General features: G+C 50.0%; 1 protein-coding gene across 1 annotated transcript; it reads left to right on the plus strand.

Moving 5' to 3' along the window:
- LOC118235987 (tumor necrosis factor receptor superfamily member 19-like) lies at positions 1-14,676 on the plus strand. The gene is made up of 11 exons (XM_035433927.1): positions 1-68; positions 454-549; positions 1,939-2,038; positions 2,968-3,078; positions 8,554-8,732; positions 9,167-9,252; positions 11,038-11,202; positions 12,060-12,170; positions 12,504-12,606; positions 13,052-13,368; positions 13,689-14,676. The coding sequence occupies exons 3-11, from the start codon at positions 1,973-1,975 to the stop codon at positions 13,691-13,693; spliced, it is 1,143 nt and encodes a 380-aa protein (XP_035289818.1). The 5' UTR covers positions 1-68; positions 454-549; positions 1,939-1,972; the 3' UTR covers positions 13,694-14,676.
- Positions 14,677-15,457: the final 781 nt, after the last annotated feature.

Here is a 15,457-nt window from a genome sequence, read left to right on the forward strand (position 1 = left end):
CCGACTAGCACCAAACAGCGAGCTCTGATCGAGCCAACCACAGACGTGGGATCGCTCAGGAGGTGGCGGTACTGAAAACTTGAGGGTTTTATCATTTTAAAGGAAAATAAACGGACGATACGTCTGCTTGCACAATCGGAGCGATTTTCTGAACGTTATTTTTGTTAATATTAATATTTAGCTACTTTTTAAAGCTTGGTAAAACAGTTACAGGCTTAACTTCACGTTGGTGTAATCATCATTAAGCCTGTATCTGCTTTTGGTGTCAGTTGCTGCCAGCTCTTCGTTAACCTTTTGAAGTGGTGCACTGAATACAGATCAGATTACAAGGCTGTCAGCGCAGCCGTCCCCTGCCTTTGATCTCCGTGCTGGTTTGTGCGCGATTTACTGGTCTGTCTGGAGCAGCGCAGGGGATCGCATCAGAAAATGATCATGGTTTTGAATCCGATACAGAAGTTGCTGGACAGAAACGCCGAGTGAAACTCCGCAGAACAGACAGTACCAAACTTTTTCGGCGAAGACCAGCTATATACTTTTATTTATATTCTGGTAAGAGATACGGCGTGCCTACAGATAACTACTTAATGTTTTATAATTTACATGTAACTAAGGGAAGGCTTTGAAGTTGTAAATAGAAGTGGCGAAAGGTTATATACACTGAATCAGTTTGGTTGTAGATGAATGATCGAGTTTTGTGAATGGACATACAAATTACACGGTTATTGTTTGGTAAATGAGCGGACAAAACAAACTACAAAGAAATGTACTTACAGTCCCAACTTATACTTTATATTATCGGCGAAAGTAACATTTATTTTCTTTTAATAAGAAATTTGTTTTAAATAATGTCATAGTGTCGATGAGTTGTGGTTTGTAGATAATGGGTCTGTCTGTCTGTCTCAAATAATGTATTTTTTATTATTAAACCGTGGTGATACCATCCTGTCAATATCATTGTACTCTAGAGCTTGTGTTTCTAAAAAAAGAAGTGGTATTTGTTAATAATTGTATGGTCTGGACCTTTTATTTGATTGATATGTGTCGGTTGTTTACAAATAGCCTACATTAAATTAGAATGATATATGTAGTCCTCCTAGCTGAACAGAACTTTGGCACTCCTCTGTGCATGCACGTGCACGTATTCTGTGCAAAGTACCGCCACGACCTCTTAGCTGTGGGCAGAATTTATAATTGTGTACTATTAGTAAATATTGTGTAAAATCTTTCACGTTCACATTTAAGAGCCCAGTTGCTCTGTACTTACCTCAGAATCAGATTTCCTCACTCACGACACATCTGGTCTTTTCCTAAACTCAGTCGGCTGTTCCGCCGAACGCTGCAGCGTTTTACTGCAGAAATGTGTCTGATCGTAGCCTATAAAAGATGCAAACCAGATTGGGGACGTTCAGACTGCCTGCGTAGGCCAAAATTTGTGAATTTTCCATGGGAAAACGGGTCAGTGGTGCTTTGAAGTTAATTGGCGGATGCCTTGTAGATAGCATGGAAATATATAGCTCAGGAACTTACACGGGGATTTTGAACCGATACTTAGATTTTAGATGTTGTCACCAGTGTCAATAATATACACTACTCATAACAAATTTACAGTTAAATGGCGTATCTGGTGTTGATATAACTTCTTGCAGCAGCGACGTTCAAACATCGGTTGTTTTATTATTATAAACAAATTCATTTAAGAGCATCATTTTCGTAATAAAAAAAAATGTGTGTAGAGATGCACTTCCAATAAACCACCCAATGAAACACACCTGCAATTTCAGTGGCGGTGTGGAATCAAGTCCTCTTAATGTTACCACGTGGTAAACATTAAGAGGACTTGATTGAATGAGAAATATTAATATTGCACATATTGATCCTTATAGTATAGGCACTATGATTTCTTTAATGTAGTGGACAACCCTTACCTTCCATTTACAGGTACGGTTACAAGAGGGGACCCCTAAAAACCAAAATGGGCTGGACCCTTAGACTGAACAGGGTACGCCTGCTGACGGTGACCATCATGGGGTCCTGTCTGGTGAGTGTCACTGGAGTGATCGGAAAAGGTCATTTTAGTGATGATGGCACAGTTAGCCTATTAGCCTATATTAGCCCATATGCTGTGAGGTGCTGCAATGTCCTGACTGATATATCTAATTGAAATGAACTGGGATTTCTACGTCATTTCTGTAAGGGGGATGGTGGTGGTGGACTGTTCTGGTGAGAGAGGTGGGTGCAGCTAGGCTATACATTCCCAGAAGAAAGGACTCCAAAAAGCTCCTCTGTGTCTCCATAGAGGAACCCTATCTAGATCAAGGGTTCTATGTCGGGCAAAATGGTTCAATCTGGGAGCTTTCACACTTTTCACACCTACCATAGAGGTTTCCAAAAAATATAAAAAGGGTCCCCTATGGAGACAAGCCATGAAACCTTTTTTTCTGAGAGTGTAGGAGCACTGATTGGCCAGAGCAGTTGCAGAGCAGATTTAGGGAGGGAACACCTTCCTGAGCTCCACCCCTTAGTCAGGCTGCTCCTGTGGCTCCTTCCCAGCAAAGGAACCAATATTTGTGCGTTTTTGGAATTCCCACTTCCCGCCTCACCTTTTTTTTACCTCACATGCTTTTTTATTGGGCATTGAGGCCAAAAACATGCACAGCTTTCCAGCATTTCTATTTTCCTGTTATGTGTCTTGGTTACAGTGTCTCGGTTAAAAGTGCCATTGACCTGAATTGAATTGAACTGAATAGATCAGAATAGAATTGAATTCAACTGAACTGAATTGAACTGAAGTGAACTGAATTGAACTGAAGTGAACTGAAGTGAACTGAATTGAACTATCCCTGCATGTTAAGCAACCGCGTTCAACTGTGGTTTCTAAAATCCTGCGGTGTCTCTGTATGGAAACACTGTGTGACATCATCGGCTGGAGGATGGCTAAGGGGAGAGGTGTGAATCTTATTTTCCCAGGTTTTCGGATTGGCGGAGGATCCCAGAGAGTGCAGAGAGCAGGAGTACAGGGACAGATCGGGGAAGTGCGCGCCCTGCAAGCAGTGCGATGCCGGACAGGAGCTGTCAGAGGTTTGTGGGAACCCGTTTCCTGCCTCCTAGCACATGCGTTTCAGGCAGACTTGGGTCAAATACGCATTTGTTTTGGATTCAAATAATTTTCTGTGCTCTGTTGATCTTGTCTGGTGTAATTGAGCCTGCCAATATGACCAGAAGGCGGGGTTTGCACTTTTTGAGAGTATTTCATTGAGCCCTACTGCCTCCCAAGGCAGGCTCCCTAACCATCATGCTACATTGCCTCCCAGTGTTAATGAAGCTTCACTGGAATGTTCAGTAAGCTACATCCAATAAGCTCTTTGCTTGGCGTGAAATGAGCCAATCACACTGGCCCTGTTAGCATTAGCCTCTGACTCGGCGGTCAGTAAGCTACATTTTCAGTAAGCTACATCCAATAAGCTCTTTGCTTGCCGTGAAAGGAGCCAATCACGGCGGCCCTGTTAGCGTTAGCCTCCGTCTCGGTCATGCAGTCGCGACGGGTGGGCGGCTCGGCGGACCCGACGCCCTGCTGCCAAGCGCTAACGGGCAGAAGTAACGAGCGCGAGGGACCCCCCACGGCGCCGGTTAATAATTGGCTTCCTCGTTCGTTGGGGGGCGGGGGGGGGGGGGGGGGCGGGGGGGGCGGGAGGCAGACAGTGTGCCAGGGAACACTCAGATGGGACAAAGGGTGAAAGAGGGCAGGGATGGGGGCGAGGGGGGGGGGGGGGTGGGAATCTACAGCGTCTCCATGGATACCGAAGAGGGGAGGGGAAGGGGTGATTGGAGGGGTGGGCAGTTTCTCACAGCTTTAGGTTATATTTCCACAGTGACAATCACCCCCCACCCCCCCAGTCTGTCAACCTGCCAGCGTCCGCCGCCCCTCCCCTGGCCGCACAGCAGCCAGAGACGCCGGGTCTCCACCGACCTGACAGTCGTGAGGCAGAAATTATGCGTTTCTCTGAAACCCAAGAGCGAGCGCCGGGGTATCGCTGCGAAAGCCATTACAGCCCAGACTGGGGCTGCACTGTAACTGCCTCCCTGACTGCCCCCGGCGGCCATTTTGCCATAAGATACTTGAGGGAAAAAAAACGCCACGGAGGAATTCGGCCGTGTTCCCGCGGCTGACGCAGAACGTTCTCGCAACCTTAACGGAACGTTTGGTCAGTGTTGTGACGTTGCCGCTACGTTGCGGCAAGATTGCGAGAACGTTTTTCTGTTAGCTGAGCCTCTTTCGTGTTAAGTTTGGGTCGGTCCTTTGGATCACTTGTAGTTTGAATTATGGTATTACAAAGGGCAGGTTTACTCACCAAACCACATTTTACTGTGATTTTCACATTTCTTCGTTTCCTTGAGTTGCTTCAACTTGTGGGGGAAAACGCTTGCTTTGCTGGTTAACTTAAATATATATATATATTTTTTTAAAGCAGAAAAAGATGAAGCCAGTCGCTAAAAGATGGCCTTGGCTTAGCGAGGCTGAGAAAATGCAAGTGGATAAAATTTCTAAACGGCGAAAGCCACAGGTTTTTTTTTTTTTTGAGTTAACTGGCAGGGGCATCTGTGAGAAACGTGCTGTGCTGTGCTGTGCTGTGCTGTGCTGTGCTGCGCTGCGAGACTGCGCGTCGCGTTAAAGGCACATTGTTTTCGGGGCTCGTTCATTACCGGATCAGATGACTCGTCTCGCCCGGGCGCTCGTACGATTCCTGCCTAATCTCCAAAATATCTTTACGCCTCAACATGCTTCAGCCGTCTCTGCCCCCCCCCCCCCGCCCCCCCCGGCTCCTCTGTTTGAGTTGGCCTCCCTGCCAAGTCCCGATGTGAAGATAGGAGGAAAAAGTACATTTTTGCGTCCACCGCTTTCTCTTTTCTCTTCATCCCCTCGTTGTTAAAGTTAAATGGCCTTTCTGTTCCTCCAGTGCTTTTATCCACTTTCATCTCAAGTGGTCTTGCAAAGTCTCCTTTCCCCTTTTTCTAAACAAAGTGGGAATGGCATTACAAGTTTGCATATGTAAAATAAAATAAGACATTTTAAGGGTATGGTTTTATCCACACCGCACTGATAGCACGGTGGTGTAAATTTACTGTGAGGTTAAAGTGTGGACGGCCCTTTGGGTGTCGAACTGGGTTTGTTTTCCCTTTTTTGCTGGATAGTCCTGTCCTATGTACATGTGGGCTTAAAGCTGGCCTGGCAGTGCCAGAAGGACAGGGCAGTGCCACAGAGACAGGCTTGGCAGTGCCACACGGACAGGGCAGTGCCACAGAGACAGGCTTGGCAGTGCCACATGGACAGGGCAGTGCCACAGAGACAGGCTTGGCAGTGCCACATGGACAGGGCAGTGCCACAGAGACAGGCTTGGCAGTGCCACACGGACAGGGCAGTGCCACACAGACAGGGCAGTGCCACAGACAGGCCTGGCAGTGCCACACGGACAGGGCAGTGCCACACAGACAGGCCTGGCAGTGCCACACAGACAGGGCAGTGCCACACAGACAGGCCTGGCAGTGCCACACGGACAGGGCGGTGCCACACAGACAGGGCAGTGCCACAGACAGGCCTGGCAGTGCCACACGGACAGGGCGGTGCCACACGGACAGGACAGTGGCACATGGACAGGCTGGCAGTGCCCGCTCTTTGCAGGGTCTAATCCCCGCTCCAGCTGCTGGGTGGGGAAGCTATGCGCTTGATCCCGCTGCGCGACCGGCTCACAGCAGCTCGAGGTACGGGGACCCCGGTCTTCTCACGGATCCCACCGCTCGTTCTGCTGTAAACTACCCTCCCGGAAAAGAGCGCACACACAGACACTCTCTCTGTCTGTCTCACACACACACACACCTGCACACATACTGTCTCACACGCACACACACACCTGCACACATACTGTCTCACACACACACACACACCTGCACACATACTGTCTCACACACACACACACCTGCACACATACTGTCTCACACACACACACACACCTGCACACATACTGTCTCACACACACACACACACCTGCACACATACTGTCTCACACACACACACCTGCACACACACTCCCACATACACACACACACACACCTGCACACATACTGTCTCACACACACACACACACACACACACACTCCCACACACACACACCTGCACACACACTCCCACATACACACACACACTCCCACACACACACACACACACCTGCACACATACTGTCTCACACACACGCACACCTGCACACATACTGTCTCACACACACACAGATACGTGTGCACACGCTCACATACACTTGCACACACACTCACACACACACACAGACACTCGCACACACACACACACACACACACTCTCTCCCTCACACACACACACACACACACACACACACACCCTCCAGCACACGGACGGCCCAGGTTCTAGCCTTTCCTCTCCATTGTTGTGCGTGTCCCCTGATCGGTCCCTGGGCTGGGCCCTCCTCCAGGCAGCGCAGACAGCTGTCTCACAGAGGGCCGTACGAACGACGACAGCTGCGGCTCCGTCCTTCACTTGCCCCCCTGTCTCCCCCCCCCGACCAATTCCACCCCTGGCTCCTGTCCCAAACCGCCCCCCCCCCTCCTCTTGGCAGAGCTGGCGTGCCATCCGTCCGTTCTCACACGGGACACTCGGGGGGGGGGGGGGGCTCGAAAGGCGGAATTTCCTCCCACTTTCTCCCCCCCCCCTCCCGTAACGCAGACAGTCCCCCCGCGTCTGGAACCCGCCGCACTTCCTGTCTTCCGACGCCTCCTCTCCCGCGCCGCCGTCGTTCCAGAGCTTTCCGCGACTCCGTGAAACGGGAAACGGAGAGGGGGGGGCGGGGTAGAACAGCGGGCCCCTTTGAAGATAATCTTGGAGGCGAAGGACGCGCGTGACCTTCAGGCCGCGTGTCTCAGCCGCAGACGCGCGCCGCGATGAAAGGGGGGCCGCTTTTCGCAATGTTGACAGAGGGAGGTCTGGAGGGGAGACGGTGACCGGAGCCTCGCCATGCCGGAGGGATTCGGTTACGTTCTCAGGCGGCACCGCGCCTGGCTGGAACACGACCGGGTTATACGCCAACCTGAATTAAACACCAAAATTACAACCACATTTTTTTCTCAAAAAAAAAAAAAATACATATATAAACTTTTCACTTATTGTTACATATGTGCAATGAAAGTGCAGGTATGCTGGTCAGCGAGTTCACCTTCTGACTGCCAGGATTCACAGAGAGAGAGAGAGAGAGTTTTGGGGGGGGGGGGGCTCTTTTTTTATCCGGAACCTTCTGTTGCCCGAGCTGAAAAGATCTCCCATGCTGATCCAGGGCCCTGTGGAGCTAATGGAATGTGCGATATGTGTTCCAAATGGATTGTTGTCTGACGGGCCTTTGAATGAGAAGATAAGCCCCTCTCTCGGCGCAGAGAAATCTGAAAAGTGTCCAGCATATCTGCTCCTTCTGGATTCTCCTTCGCAAGCCGAGCATGCAAGCCCCAGGCCGCCTCTTAACATGAGCCGCATGGCTCTCGTGTGTCTCTTCAAACGAGCGTAATAATTCAAAATAAGAAAAACCATTTGTTTTTTTTTTGTTTTTTTACTTTGCCAGGCAGTGAATTGCAGTGATTAAAAAAAACGAGGTCAAACCAAAAAACTCCACTCTGCCGCATCTCTCTCCATTGTAAAGGGCTAAATAAATAAATAAATAAAAAAAGTCGGGCAGCAGATAAACAAGTCCCGCAGACAATGAGAGCAGTGTTTACTGATCGAGTTGGCACTGCTGGAGGGAAGAAGGAAAGTGGGGATGGGGGGGGGGGGGGGGGTGGGGGGGAGAGAGTGAGAGAGAAAAAAGTCGGACGTGCCGGAAATGTTATTGTCAGACACGTTCCCTCATGTTTTCGCTCCTTTTGAACGGCGTGCTGTGCTGCTGAGGAACGGCCCGGCTTTAGAGGAGGGTTACCCGCTTTTTAAAGTGAGTCTCTTGGCTGCAGAGTCCCTTCACACCAGAGCCTAACCGCAGAGTTTTTCTTTTCTTTCTTTTCCTTTTTTGTTTTGGCTTGCCGCTGTCCTGTGCTTTCACTGATTCGGGAGGATTTGGACTGCCAAACGGTATTTTTTTTTTTTTTTTTTTTTTTTAAAACACCCCCAACCATAAACTTGTAATAATATAACAGTAGGTGTCTGGAAGGCCTTTTATTATTCTAATGGCAGAGGAATTCCCCCTGACTGTAGAGATTGGGGCTACATATCGACTGTCAGGAGTAAGAGAGACGACAACACAAAAAAAGAGAAAAGGCCTTTGGGGGGGGCAGGGGGGGGGGGGGGGCGTGGGAGATAGATTTTCAGAAAGGCTTGTGGTGTGAGTCCAACACGGGCCAGGGATGGCTATTTGCTTTTGAAGATCCCCCCCCCCCCCCCCCCCCGCAGTGCCCCCCTCCCTCCCTCCGTCCCTCCTCTGACCGGCCGGCTGGGTGTTTTTTTTTTTTTTTTTTTTCGCTAATCGCCCCCCCCCCCCCCCCCTCCTCCCCCAGGAATGCGGCTTCGGCTACGGGCAGGAGGCTCGCTGCGTGCCCTGCAGGCCGGGGAGGTTCAAAGAGGACCGGGGCGCCCAGAAATGCAAGGCCTGCCTGGACTGCGGCCACGTCAACCGCTTCCAGAAGGCCAACTGCTCCGCCGCCGCCAACGCCGCGTGCGGGGCCTGCCTGCCGGGGTGAGGGAGGGCGCCCGCCCGTCAAAACAGAGCTCCGCCTCCGCCCCCGCCCCCCTCGCAACCGCACATCCACTTACAAATCAGTGGTAACCAACCCTGTTCCTGGAGACCTACCATCCTGTACATTTTGATTCTAACCCTAACAAAGCACACCTTATTCAACAGCTAGAGACCTTGTTGAGCTGCTAATTAGTAGAGTCAGGTGTGCCAAATTAGGGTTGAAATGAAAACCTACAGGGGGTTGGTTACCACTGTTATAAATGAACTCTCAAGTAGACCAAAGAAATCATCAGATGTTTTTTGAGGCTTGTGTATAATTTAGAGGCACTTAAAAAACATTTCATACCTTACTAGATTTTTAGGATGTAATAAATATATATTTTTTTTAAACTATGAACAACGGCAGATCAGCATCTGTGGTTCTTATTTTGCAGATTTTATAGAAAAACAAAACTAAGCGGATTCCAGAACATGGAGTGTGTTCCATGTGGAAACCCACCACCTCCATACGAGCCCCACTGTAAGTCCTCCTCTTACTCCTCACTGTAAGTCCTCCTCTTACTCCTCACTGTAAGTCCTCCTCTTACTCCTCACTGTAAGTCCTCCCCTTACTCCTCCTCTTACTCCTCACTGTAGTAACCTGATGCTGCAGGTGAGTGTATCCTGGCCAATCAGGACTGTAAGGCAGAAGAGAAAACCAGCAGTACTACTGAACTCGAGGGCCAGATTAGAGTATCCCAGCTTACGTGTGTCCAGTTTCAATATTGGGTCCAGCTGGATATCGCTTGAAATTTAATCTTGACCACAAGGAAAATGGCAGGAATGGCTTTAAAATGTTATTTCCATTAAGTTTGTAATGCGACACGCCGGGACATCACGACCGAATATTTCCATACGCCTGGAACGTTTCACCCTGACTTTGGCAGAAGGTTTTTTTTTTTTTTGAAAAACTGAACATTCTAAGACCGTTTTGAAGAGCGTTCTCCATCGTAGCTTTAATCCCGTGACCGAGCGGGAGCCAGACCGGAATGTTCCACAGAGGCCTGGGAACGCTGCATGCGCCAGCCAGCCGCGCTCCGAGCCGCACGCGGGCACGCCTGGCAGCCGGAGGGCACGGAGGGTGGCGTGCCAGCTTCGGCGTGCCCGCGTCAGACGGAGGCCGACGCCTGGATCTAGCCGGAGGCCGCAAGACAGCCTCAGTCATCGTCAGAGTACGCCGTAGTCGCCGTGCCTCTGTGAACTAGTGCTGCGAAGCGCCACTTTGGTTTCGTTGATGTATCACTGCGCCTCAGTTTTTTTTTCAATTCAATTCAATTAAATTTTATTTGTATAGCGCTTTTTTACAGAGAACTGTCTCAAAGACGCTTTACGGAGTAGCAAGGCGAGTCTCCTGTTACCGTTTACTGTGACGGGTAAAAGATGATTATGGTTTCGTTTTTGGATTAGGGCTCTCAAGTCTGGTGATGAGAACTGAGGAGGCTTTGACCCCCTTGTAACTATGGAGAAGCAGTGCTTTCATAAGTGCAGCTCCTGAAACAAAAGGGCACTAAACCACACAGCACAGCTGAATCACACGGCACAGCTGGTCTGTAAATTGGGGGGGATGCCTCACTACCTCCGCTCTGCTGTGATCTTGTGTGGGTTGGGGGGGGGGGAGGAGGGGTTGGGGGATTACTTTAATGGGCTCCTACAAGCCAGAGGCAAATGTGCCACTGCACACTAAGGCTATAAATCTCAGCACAACCACGCACACGCACACACCTGTGCACACGCATGTGCATGCACACACTTCAGGCATAAAAACAAACACACACACGCACACACACATCTCTATTCATACACATGCACAAACACACTCACGCACACACACATCTCTATACACACACTGCCATAAACACACACAAGCACACACACACCTCCATACACACATGCATAAACACACGCACACAGACATACACACACATCTCTATACATACACATGCATAAACACACTCACGCACACACACATCTCTATACACACACTGGCATAAACGCACACAAGCACACACACCTCCATACACACATTGCATAAACACACGCACACAGACACTTCTATACACACACTGGCATAAACACACACAAGCACACACACACACCTCCATACACACATTGCATAAACACACGCACACACAGACATACATACGCACACAGGCGTGTTAAATACTGTTAAATAATGTAACTGGCTGGGTGTAAAAAGGCCTGTGTGCGCACGTGCGGCGTGTAATATCCGTAGCGTAGCGTAAAGTGCGCCGCGGTTTCCTCACAGGCGGGGGCCGGGTGAACCTGGTGCCCGTCCCGGCCACGGTGACCAGCCCGCGGGACATGGCCCTGGCCGCGGTCATCTGCAGCGCCCTGGCGTCCGTGCTGCTGGCCCTCGTCATCCTCTGCGTCATCTACTGCAAGAGACAGCTCCTGGAGAAGAAGCCCCGGGGTACGACCTTTGACCCGCGTACGACCTTTCACCCTTACGGTGTCAGTAGTATTCCTCAGAACTGGGTTAAGTTACCATTTCAAATTACTTAACTGTTTAGATGCCAGCACGACTACTGCAGATTACCGACAGTTGTAAACAAAACGTTTCACGGGTATTCAGAATAAAATTACATTAATTTCAGTCTATCATTTGGTTAGTAATATGAAAATTCTTTTTTTTCCTCCAGATTTTACTGCCGTCTAAAGAGTATTTGGTGTTATTTTGCCTCAGGTACAGACTCAATATTCACTTAAAAATCGAGCGACCGGTGTGTCGTCTTTACGCTGAAAAATTGGTGGGAGTTAACCTTTCCCATCAACCATCGATAATTACCTGCGTTTAACATGTCAGGACGGGTTGATTGACGGCTCGCACTGATGACTATCGCGCCGCGCAGCTGTTCACACCGGCCAGGCAATGCCACAGTCATCCAGACATGATGTCAGTCTGTCGCGCTCACCGAGCGAACATTAGTCATTCAGCGCTTAGCGTTTGTGATGGCTAGCCACTGGAACCGTGACGGGCGGCACAGATGGTTTAGAGGTCGATTTGCTAGGACACGCCACAGCAATGCTGACGGCCGCGATCGTGAGACCGGTCGTTCCTTCCTCCACTGGAATTGTCAAATTTGTCACGGTTATGAAATCCTTCCGCTAATAGCAGGCTGGTAAGGCTACTAATGCTATGAAGCTCAGTATGAGAGGAGACAAGAATAGAGCTTCAGAAGTACATGATGATGTGATGAAGTGATGATGTTGATTGCGACAGTGACTGTGATGTCACAGTAAAGGGATGCCGTGATTCGCTCTCTGCAGTGTCGGTGAGGTCACCGGACATCGTCTGTAATGGGGCGGAGCTTTCCTGTTTTGACCGGCGGCTGGTCCATCCCTGCTGCCACTGCCACCAGGACCCGAGGCAGGCCTGCGGTAGGTTCTGGTACCGGTTTTGGTTCTAGTAAAAGTTCTATTCCAGCAATTGACGACCTCACGGCCTTATTTAAGGGTTACAGGTTAAGTGGAGAGTACTGGGGTGTGTAGATCTAGGTGTATATATGAGTTAAGTGGAGACCATTGGGGTGAGCAGGTCTACGTGCACATATGAGTTAAGTGTAGAGCACTAGCTGAGCAGGTCTAGGTGCATATATGGGTGAGGTGTAGAGCACTAGTTGAGCAGGTCTAGGTGCACATATGAGTTAAGTGTAGAGCACTAGGTGGGCAGGTCTATGTTCCCTTTAACAGAACCGTCTCTGTTGCATTCAGGCCCGGTCCCTCTGATCCCCACCCTGTGCTGTGAGGAGACCTGCAGTCTGGAGCGAGGCTGTGAGGCCTGTCCCCTCCACCCTCACGGAAGCCTGGGCGACGGGTGAGCGCTCCGGCCCAAAGCACCTCTGCACGCGTGGGGCAGGGCAGTCGACCCCGACAGGGTCCTCCGGCTCCTCCGCATAGATCACCCTCAGCCCTGTACAGTATGGTGTAGCGTAATGCTTCGGGAACTGGGCTTTGTAACTGAGAGGTTGCAGGTTCAAACCCATGTGAAGCATTAACTGATGCTTATGGGAATTGTACCTTATCTGACCCGTTCAGCAGTTGTTCCAACAACTTTTGGTATGCACTTGTACGGTGCTTTGGATAAAAGCATCCGCCAAATAAATGTAGCATAATGTAATTGTGGTCTGGAACTACAGTACCTTGAAGGAACTTTGCTGGAATTGCTTCAGCAAACATCTTGCTGTACAAACTTGACAGGCGTGCCAGTTTGGATAAGCAATTAATGAGGTGAATGATATTTGTAACTACACCCTCCCCAGCCTCTCCTACCCTGCAGGGGGTGCCGTCCCTCCCAGTCCGGGCCAGATGTCGGACTCTACCGGCATGGACCCCGACGAGGCCTGGCCGCTCACGGCGAACTCCGAGAGCCCGGACGGCTCCCGATGTTACCTGGACGACCGGGAGAGTCCCCTTACGGTTAGCCTCGCCCTCCAAGGACCGACATCCACGGGGGAGGAGCCTCCCTACCCAGAAGCCCCGGAGGAGCTCCCGGCTGACCGGCCCACAGAGGGCCAGGCCAAGAGCGGGAGCGGCAGCCTGACTGAGAGTCATCCAAAGCCCCAGAATTCATTGCAAGGTAACGACAGGAAGTACCGGTTCGTCTGTTGAGACATGCAAGCCGAGCAGAACGGATTTATCGCAGGCACAGGAGGAGCGCTCGGTTTGGCATTTGGCTTTTTGGGTGGGGAACAGAAGAAATTGCTTCATCACCGTTGTATTTGACACGCCTTTGCAATAGACACAAATTTACACTTGACACTAATTGGATAATGGTTTACAGTCCTCAGCTGAGTTTTAATGAGGAGTTTGCCCCGATATAAACCTTTGCTCTTAGCTTAAAACGTGCAGTAATCCCTCGCAAATGTTCTGAGCATTTCCTTTTTGTTTGCATTCCAGAATAACACGGATTTAGAGGATTTTGTTTTCGGTGTTTTTCAACCCTGGAATCGGCCCTAATGAGAGAGCAGAACTGCACGTTCCGGTGTCACGTTTCGCCGGCCCCAAACCTCCAAAGAGAAGAAGAGAGCACCACACTCCCTTTCACGCGTCCCCTAATCCGGGGCCTGCCAGAGCGCCTGCACGCCGGACCACGTAAATGCTTTCAGGCGTTTATCTGAAAAAGCAAACGCACGTCCACCAAGGGGGGGGGGTGGGGGGGTGGGGGGAGCAAGAGAAGACTGCAAAAGAGACACACAAGGAAGTCCACTGCTGAATGGGAGCTGGCTGGTCAGGGGAACTGCCACACAGTACACCTTAATGAAGTTTTGTTAAAACAGGAAATGACTGGGGGCTCTGTCAACTGTCTCTGGATAACCTTCGGACTGAACAGGCTTTAAATCAGACGGCTGAGCGTGAAGAACCCGCTCTTCGGACCCTGGGATGTCTCTACTCCGCAGCCCACGCGGGCATCAGGAAGTTTTGGGCATCGGGGGGGAAAAGAAAACCGTCCGGACGAGTAATGGTTCAATTAACTGGGGAAGGAACTGCCCCCGTTTCAACGGGCCTGTCTGAACGTGCCTCTTTGCGTTTTAAATGGGCGTGATTTAACTGGGGAGCCTGAGCGGCAGTTGAGATTCAAAGCGATCCGATGCGCTTTCGAAGAGAGCGGTAGAGACAATAGCGAACGGGCGAGCGCGACCTGCGGTACCTGTGCTAGCACGCGCGCGCTCGGGCCGGCTTGTAGACGCTGCAAAACAGGAAGCAGAACACTAGTCCCTTTCGCTTCAGGACACGGCCTTCGACAGCCGCGTCCATTTTCGGATAGCCTGGTAGCGTTTGCTGCATGTGTATATATACCGTGTACTGTGTACCTTCTCGACGCGGATGGGTCTGAACGTCACGTTCTCAGCATGTGTAAATAAACACCGCGATCGTGGGTACACCACCTGGTCCCGTACTTTTATTATCCTATCACTGCACCACGCCTGGATGCATCGGACGACACTTCATATGAAACGTCTAATTCCCCAAAGCTATTGTGATTGTAACAGAACTATAGCAGATTTTTATTTATTTTTTTTGTTGACATTGTTTAGGCCGCAGGGGTCTACATCACAAGGGAACATACAGGTCTTTGTCGGGTGAAAACGCGCTCTTCCTGGTTGCACAAAAAAAGAAAACAAACACACACACACACACACACACACACACACACACACACACACTGAGGAGCAGTGTGCCTCTTGATTGTTAGTTCAGCTTACACCTGTAATGATGTCGTACGCTGGCACTTGTAATGATGTCTTAAGCTCGCACCTCTTAACGATTTTGAATGTGCACTGCACCTCAAAAACCTGGCCCCAAACTACTGCCACCATTTGCATACCTGTAGTCAGCATCCCGAGCAGGTGGGAGAAAACGCTCATTACCACACAAAGTCTTACTTCAGCGCTGCCGTGGGGCTGACTTCGTACCAGGCAAGTAATGACACCGTCTTGTAAAGCAAAGGCATGCTCTGCTTTTCGTAATTACTTTGCAGATTTCTTTTTTTTTTTTGAATCGCCAGAAATGACAGGTGAAATTTGATTTAGTGGCGGTGAATCTCCAAAGTAGGCTAAGCCACAGATTAGGAGAAATAATTCCCAAATACTCAAACTCAAAGAACAGCCCCCACCCCTCCCCCCCCAAAAAAAGAAATAATGAAATTTATCTTGAACATGGAAGGG

Source organism: Anguilla anguilla, chromosome 9, assembly GCF_013347855.1.
Source record: "Anguilla anguilla isolate fAngAng1 chromosome 9, fAngAng1.pri, whole genome shotgun sequence".
In the NCBI taxonomy this organism is placed as follows: Eukaryota; Metazoa; Chordata; class Actinopteri; order Anguilliformes; family Anguillidae; genus Anguilla; species Anguilla anguilla.

Coding starts and splice junctions, on each gene's coding strand:
- LOC118235987 (XM_035433927.1), top strand. CDS start 1,973: ATGGGCTGGACCCTTAGACTGAACAGGGTACGCCTGCTGACGGTGACC. Junction 9,253..11,037: donor ACCTCCATACGAGCCCCACT/GTAAGTCCTCCT, acceptor GTTTCCTCACAG/GCGGGGGCCGGGTGAACCTG. Junction 12,171..12,503: donor GGACCCGAGGCAGGCCTGCG/GTAGGTTCTGGT, acceptor TGTTGCATTCAG/GCCCGGTCCCTCTGATCCCC.